Source organism: Lytechinus pictus, chromosome 15 (assembly GCF_037042905.1).
Source record: "Lytechinus pictus isolate F3 Inbred chromosome 15, Lp3.0, whole genome shotgun sequence".
Classification (NCBI taxonomy): domain Eukaryota; kingdom Metazoa; phylum Echinodermata; class Echinoidea; order Temnopleuroida; family Toxopneustidae; genus Lytechinus; species Lytechinus pictus.
The window spans coordinates 29492756-29501435 of record NC_087259.1 but is presented as its reverse complement, the minus strand read 5'-3'; the positions used below and the strand labels follow the sequence as shown (position 1 = coordinate 29501435).

At 36.3% G+C, this 8680-nt stretch overlaps 1 protein-coding gene across 2 annotated transcripts; it reads left to right on the top strand.

The window, feature by feature from the left end:
• LOC129278056 (putative uncharacterized protein DDB_G0268364) lies at positions 1-6371 on the top strand. 2 transcript variants are annotated; one of them, XM_054914267.2, is made up of 3 exons: positions 1-409; positions 1735-1954; positions 2443-6371. In XM_054914267.2, the coding sequence occupies exons 1-3, from the start codon at positions 37-39 to the stop codon at positions 3359-3361; spliced, it is 1512 nt and encodes a 503-aa protein (XP_054770242.2). In that variant the 5' UTR covers positions 1-36; the 3' UTR covers positions 3362-6371. The 2 variants fall into 2 exon arrangements, with proteins under 2 accessions (XP_054770242.2, XP_054770243.2); XM_054914268.2 differs by having other exon boundaries at positions 17-409; positions 1756-1954.
• The last annotated feature ends 2309 nt before the right edge of the window (positions 6372-8680 follow it).

Genomic DNA, 8680 nt, shown 5'->3' with positions numbered 1-8680 from the left:
CATTTCATTTTCAGTTTTCTACTCCACCGGTTCTGAATGTTAATGCCACTGAAGATGCCACCGAAGTATCGTCGTAAGACATACACCAAGATAGAGAAACAAATCCTCATGGAGCTGATTGAACCAAACCTTCCAGCCATCACCGACAAACGCCGCGAAGGAAAGGTCCTCTTCAACCACGACCGAGCCTGGCGAGAGATCGCGCTCCTCTTCAATGCTCATCGCGACACGGTGACGGTGAGGACAGCCACTGATCTGAGAGGGGCATGGAAGTATGTGACCCAGGTTCAGTTCCCAAAGCTACCTCCTATGCAGATTGTGATGGAGTATTTGAATGGTAGAAAGAGATTGGTGAACTATCGGGCGCTTCTTCTGGATGCTTCACACTGGAAGATGGAAGATGGAGCAGGTAGGATACCTCTAAAACCTCTTATTACCCATTCCCTTGTCCATAAAGACCACCTATCTCAATAAAGATCATGGGGGAGGGTCCCTTGAATATAATTTCTTATTGGATCACATGCTGACAAACTTGTGGAACCTTGCAGATTTATGTTTACGTCTGGGACAATTTTTCACCAAATGAAATCATCCATAAAAATACTGATTGCCTATTTATGGTTCAATACTTTGGAAGCTCATGTTAAACATGAATTAGAAAAAATATGGGTTTGTTGGGGAACATTGGATGATTTTGTGTAACTGATTAGTAAGATCAATCATATGATCATCAGATCATGTTGTTGGCCCTTCTGCTTGTGAATGTGTTGCATGAAATATCCATCCCATGCTTTCATGACATCTGGGGCTGTGTCATGAATCTGTTTGTTAATTTACGCATGACTTTACAAATGACAAGAGTATGAAGTGCCACAATCTAAGCAAAAAGTATTTTTTATTTACTGATTGATGAACACAGTAAGACACTTGTAATAATCTTATGTAAATTGTGGCAAATGATATACTTGCATGAGCAATGTGTTTGATTGTTATTAATTATATATTTGATTCAACTTTTAAAAGGTAATGTGATTCAAATGATTGAAACCCTGCCTAGCTTGCCATATATTCCAATCAATCATAAAGTCATGCATTCATTTTACTAACAGCTTGTGATACAGCTCCTTGTTCTTATTTTTTTCATTTCTATGAAATTATTATAAGTAGTCTTTTTAATAGAATGTTCATTTCAAGCATTTTATAATAGACTTTTTGAATCAAACATTACTGAAATATATTCATCAAATCATTGATAGATCAACCTGCAACATTTTTCCTTTGTAATCTTAAACAAATAATAAGAAATTGCTTCCAGAAATGAATATGCTCTATTATTCATAATCAAATCAATGCTTTTATTTCAATTCTAGATCCACTAAATAGAAATATCCATTCATTCGATTTGAGTACGAAAATGTATTAAAAAAAATAAGTAATTTTAATTTGTAGTTTTAAGACACCTTAATGGATACAATAATCCCTGTATAAGTGAAAAATTACACAAGTTTAAAATTATATTAAGATCCCTCTGCCTAGTGACTTTAAATCAGTTTGATTAATTTTCTCAATCCTAATTAAAAATCACTTATAATAATAATCTGAAAGAATTATTTATAAATAGAATTTGTATTACCTGGGGCTGTTTTCCATTTCCATTTATGATTTGTCATATTTTGTTTAACATGCATGAATTCACCCTGCCCTTAACTTCCCCCTTGACTATCCTGAATTCAGGAGTGTCTATGCCTCTCACAGACCTCCCACCGGTCAAGGTACGAGGGAAACGCACCGTCTACAAACTCTACGAGAAGGAACTACTTCTGGAGCTGGTCACCAACCGTTGGTCAGATGTGATGTTGACTGGTCCAGAGCTGACCTGTGAGCTGCGTCGAGATGGAGCATGGCAAGAGATTCATGATAACTATAATGAGGACCCAAGAGCTGTTACTCAAAGGTAGGGGGATTCTTTTAAATCTTATTCAACTGTAAGGGATATTCATCACCAGATTCTAGTTTCTTTCATCTTTCAAATATACAGCTATATATATTTATATTTAAAAAATTTCCTGCAAATTAGAAATAATAACCCACTGCCTGTGTAAAATACTCATTCACTCTGTTCTGAAAGCTACCATTCGATTTCAGCTGTTCTGATAATTAGGAATAAATAAATTTCATTCAAGATATTAAAGAATTTCATGCTAAATTATGTCATCACTAGATAATGTATATCTCAATTCATATCTTTCATTTTTAGAACCATCTCAGATTTGTGTTACAGCTGAAAGATGAAACATGAAATGCCATCACTAAATAAGTTTGATCACGATTCCTATCTGCCATATTTAGAACCAACCCAGATTTTTGTTTCTGAAGGAATAAGAAATGTGAAATGTCATCATTAAACAAGTCTGATCTTTAAATCCTACTTTCCACTTTTAGAACCATCCGAGATCTGCGTTACTGTTGGAAGTACATGGTGCAGCAGGGCCGTCAGGTAGAGGCTAAACTGAAGGCACAACAACCTGGCGATCCTCCTTTCATTCCTTCTCCTACCGAGGCTGTCTACCTGAGGGTTCGTCAACTAGAACTGGACTGTGGCAGTCGATTCCTACCCTTCTACCTGCAGAGCCCTCCTCATCAGCCAGATGACATGTCACCAAACCCTGATGAAAGTCCATCTGGGCAAGGTCAACCACTGCAGAGCCCACAGCAAGGACAGGGTCGTGGGAGAGGGCGCCGCAGCAATGCAGCCAGACAGGAGGCTGCAAGGCAGGAGGCAGCAAGACAAGAGCAGGCCAGACAAGAAGCAAGACAGGCTGCACAACAGGCTGTCCAGATGCATCAGGATGCTGCTGCAGCTGCTGTACAACAACAACAGCAACAGCAGCAGCAACAACAACAGCAGCAGCAGCAACAACAACAGCAGCAGCAGCAACAACAGCCACAACAACAGCAACAACAGCAGCAACAACAACAGCAGCAACAGCAATCACAGCATCAGGAAACCCAAGCACCACACCAGGGATCAGCTCTCCAGCACCAAGGAACTACAGGACAACAGCCACACCAATCTCCTGTAGTCTCTCAACACCAACCCCCAGTGGTGTCCCAGCATCAGGAGCAGACTCCACAACAACCACATCCGGCCCTCGCACTCCTCCACCAGGGTCAAGCACCTCAGCCAGGACTTCATCATGGATCATCACCTCACCAAGTTCCTGTGCCACACCAAGGGCAGAGTCCTCAAGCTCTGCAGCATCCTGGACCGCTGCAGGTTCCGCTGGCTCAGCAAGGTCTGGCTCTTATCCAAGGTCTTGCCCTACACCATGCTACTAGACCTCAACACACTGGATCCTAAAGCCTTATTCTCTTCCTTCTCTTCTCTCTTTCTCTCTATTCTCTCCTGTCCACCTTTTGCTGTAGTTGTACAGTGAGTATCACAACATTCTTCTATTCCTCTTCCAGTTGGTTTGTTTGTTTTGTTTTTTAGTTCAAAGACCTTGATAATATTGATCCCTGGGCATCAAATGATGCCACATGCCCACATCCCTTTGTGTTTATTCTTAGATAACAAATGTTTCTTGCCTGTATTCTTGCTTTTTATATGTTTCTTAGTAGAATATACAATAGTGTAGGAAATAAGATGACTCCAATAATTACATGGAGTGTAATGATCACACTAAATCATTTGATCAGAAACCAGATTTTATCAAAAGAAAATTTTTATTAATTTTTACACTGCCTTTAAGACATATCACTGACCCCCTCCCATGCACTATTGTTTTTGTCAAGTTTTGAGGTAGGTTGTGATCTTTTAAATTTGTAAGAATAAAAATCACAATAAAAATAACCTCCATGTTATTGCCAGAGGGTGATGTCAATGTCATAGGAATCAGCAGGTGATGACTCCATGATGGTGATTTCTTTTGATTATAAATGTATTGTATATATTTATATGGTGCTTTTTAGCTGCTGTACATATATGCTAAGAAGCTTGTAGGAGTAGAAGCTGTGACCTTGTAAACTGCTGTATCATAGCTAATTATGATCAAACAGTTGAAATACTACTCAATGTTATCATGACATTAATTAAATGTCTTTTAAGTTTTTGTATGTTTGTAGCATTGTGTACATGTAGTTCACTTAAGTGCCAAAAAGTTTCTGGCATATTCCATTTATGTCAATTATATCATGTTTTAGTGTATAATTTTGATGATTCTTTAACAAGTTATGACAACCATGTCTTATGAATGGTTGGTAGATTAGAACAGTTGATAATTTTGTACCATATTTATGTTTTTATTGATCAGAGGGATAATGCAACTCCATAATCAAAAGCTTTTACCTCTGTTTATATTGCATTGTGAAACATTTGCCATGTTTTAATGTAAAAAAAATAATGAACATCTCATCTTAAATTTGCCTCCTTTTACAAAAGCAATTGTTATGTTGTTATAGTAAGCATAGGATAGAGCCTTGCTGTACTTAATGTGTAACCATTTCAAATATTTGTTCTGCAACATTTAATAAGTTATATGGTACATCTATCTTTTCTGCAGTTGAGATATATATTCCATCATGTGTATAATGTGGTAGTTGACATGTACAGTCAATATTGAAAGAATGGACATGGTATTAGTCTATTTGTTAGTTTGTTTTGCTGAAATTCTGAAAGATGGCTCTGTGAAAGTTTTGATGGAAGAAAATGTAAATATTATTCAAATAATCAACCAAAGAAAGCAATTAATATTCCTAGATTAAAAAAAAAAACTAAACCCCCTCTGCATATCATGTATTAATGTATACACGTATCTATTCGTTGTTGTTACTAAATCAACATATATGCGATGTTAATATAGCTGGAAAATCCTTTATATATTCCATTTTATTGTGGTGCCATAAGCAATCATGAAGTGCATGGAGGACAGGAATATTGGGCTAAGTAAAAGAAAAAAAATACCATATTGCAAAATCAAATTCATTCAAAATGCTATCTCAAATGCAGAATTACCCATTGATTACACCAGTTTCTAATAATATCAATCTCAAGTATTATACCATGCAAGATAATAGTGCCAAAACATAAAAATTACAATTTTTCGAGACATTTATATACACTTACAAAAACTTTTTTGTCTGCATGGTTCTATTATCAATATTTAAAAAAAGAGGTAAAGTTTGTAGGTTCACTGTGAGCATGAAGGTAGACATGCTGTGAGGCTCTTGCTAAAAATTGTTACTGAGGGCCTTTAGGATCCATTCTCATGAAAACTCTGCAATTACCAATACCACTGATTTATGATGAGATGCTGTATGAGGCATCATTTGTAATTTATTACCAATCTATTGGCAAATTCTATTATTCATTCATAATTCATATAAACTTCTAAATTTATTTATAGATCGAGATCAGAATATGAAATTTGCAAATATTTAAAATAATGGTTTGCATAAATTAATAATTGTAGAAGTTAATGATAAATTTACAGAATAAAATTTTATTCAGCATATCGATGTAAATCAGGGATGTAAGAGTTGGTTCTTACAAAGACCATTTCATGAAACTAGGTAGGCCTACTGATGCTCTATGCTAGGGCATTATCTCTGGTTATATAAGTAAGAAAGCAACTGGTTCTCTATATCTGAAACACCTAAATCACTTCTGATTTGAATTGTAACTAACTTCATACATGTAAATCATAATGTACATGAAGGGGAATTTAGGCAGAGTTTTTAAGGATATATTTGTAATCATTTCAAGATGTTCGGGAAGAGCTACACCATCAATGATATCCCCAAAATAGGTGATCATTGATGACCTTTCTACATTTTCTCCTCAAAATGTTACAACAATTTTTGTAGTACTTCTAAACCACATCTGATTATCATGTGTAAAGAAATTTGTTCACAGCATCCTTTTGCTCACCCAAGTTCCTCCCATACCATTCTATATTCTTGATTTCTTCTGGCATTAGATAGGGGTTTTTTATATTTCAAATATTCCATAAGTACCATTGTATTAAATCAAAGTTGTGAAAATATATTTACATAAAACTGATCAGTGTTTTCCCATTACAATATAGTTCTCGAGTTATTGTTGATAACTTTTGGTATGTTAGCTTGAAAAGCCTTCCTATCATGTTTTCCAAGGGAACATATATGGAGATTTTCAGTGTTCTTAACCTGACTATATAACATTAGGTCAATGTTTATAATTATTGAAAAGTTGTTGTTGTTGTTGTTGTTGTAAGCCATTTTAAAGTTCATAATTCTTGACCATTAGTAAACTTTCATCTTGTGAGTTTCATGTATGCAGTAAAATTCTAACTACATACGATTAGCATGTGGACACATGTAAAAAGTGTTAGAAAGAAATAAAATATAGAAAACAAAAAAATGGAGTGTATTGGATTATTCACTAGTCTTCTTTCTCATGATGAATCACATTTCATGAATATGATTCTTAGAAATATATAAAAGAACAGTAGAAACTCATAATACATTTATCGTTTGGGTTATTGAAAATCGATGACAGAATAACTGATTTCTTGTTTTGAAAGATTTCATTTTGTGACATTACATGCAAGCAATCCCTTATACTGTACATGCATGCATGACATATTATAGAACATCCATCATAAATAAAGTGTCACTTTTTGGAAAATCACTAGATATAGGCCTACCTATTCGGACAGTTTTGTACATACATGTCTAATTTTCTATGAAAAATATTGCCCAGAAGATAATGGAAGGGTTCTATTGGAAATTATATATGGGGAAGCTGCTCTTATTTGGTGTTACAAAATGAAAGATTCACAACTCTCGTTATTCTTTCATGAAATTTATGCAATTTTCAACTAATTTCTCTCATTTCTCATTACATGTACATCTTGGCATGATGGTAGACTTCCCCTAGAACTGCTAGATATATTTAATATCAAGCACTTGCCCCCCCTCCCGGGGGGGCCCTCACATATATTGGTGGTACAGGGATATGCCGCTTTGATGACCCCCTTTTTTCAGACCTTATATTCAGTTTTCTAGATACTCCGAATAACAAAAGTTCAGTTCAGAAGCCGCCCAGCCCCACTCGCAAGACCCCCAGTTACGAGACATCTCAGTTCCCCAGCCCTGCCAAAATTGTCAAGCGCAAGCACCGCATGCGAGAGATGCACGTATGGCTTCGCAACTCCCTATATATAACTAGTAGCAGTGGCATACCTAGGATTTTCCACAGGGGGGGGGGGAACCGTCCGCCAAAAAAATTGACAAGCAAAAAAAAAAAAAAGGTCTTCTATCACAAATGAAGGATTTCGTACCATAAAAAAATTTGACAAGCAAAAAAAAAAAAAAAAAAAGAGCTTCAAGCTCGTCAGGGGGGGCAAAAAAGGTCTTTGAAGCTCGTCAGGGGGGGCAGGGATACGTCCTTTGCATGGGTTGTGGCTCGTCAGGGGGGGGCAGACTGCCCCCTCTGCCCCCCCCCGGTAGGTACGCTAGTGACTAGTAGCCACTCTATGCATTCACAGCGCTATGGTGCACCATACCTACAGTGCCGCGATCCCATTCCATACACCGTTTTTCCACCCCGCAGTATATATTTAGTTCCCAAGACCCCATTACTTTACCCTTTTAGTAAGTTCCTTAGACCCCCAATTCAGAGTTTCGTGAGGCACATCCCCATCAAAAAATAATTTGAGTGCCCCCCCCCCCTACTTGATTCGGGTTCACATGAGCCTTTCCTCCTGTATAAAGTTGATATTGAAAGGTGCAAATACCCTTCAAATTTATTAAACATTTAAAATCAGAGGTATATCTCATTACAATATCCCTGCTTAAACCACAGACACAAACCTAATTTGCTTAAGAAATTGATACATTTTGTATAACACCCTAACACATTTATCCCATGAATTAATGCCAGGGATTCGGGTTTAATGCACACGGCTGACACCCAGTAATGGAAGCAATTTTTTAGATGATTTTGCCCGCCCTTCTGATTGCCTAACCAGCTGCATTAGAAAGTACGTTGACATGATACACTGCTACTAAGGTTGATATGCCGTCCCGTCATAACAAAGCCGAAATGCATGTAACACATCTGTCAATTCTACAGGTAAAATTAAAGATAATATTCTTCACTCCAAGCTCTTATTTCCCTTTAAAGTTGTAAATCTATGAAAAGATATTGTGTATGACACCACAACACACACACACACAAATACTTTGCTTTCATACCCAGGGTTTCATACATACTTTTCGTCTTGGTTTAAGCATAATCTATGGGACTAAATAAAACCATATTAGAATTTTTGTTTTGTGTTAGCTAGTTTGAGCATTGGGATTACAAATATTAGAATCGTACAACAATATCAGACATTATTTGGTGCATAACATATATATTCTATAATCTTCAGATGGCTATGCAGTATATTCCAAGTTCCATTTCTCACCTAGACAATTATAGGGGCTTTTTGTTCATTTAAAAACAAAGTTCTTTTTAGCATAGTTCAGTTGAGTTCATTTTTCTTTCTATTTTCATTTTTTACTAAATTCATTGCATAAACAAATTTGATGAAAAATAGAATTTACAATTAACTTCATGGAAGAAAAGCAGCATTTTATAAAGTATGAAGGATAGATGATGAGTATCTGTTTTTTTTTCCAACATATTCAGACA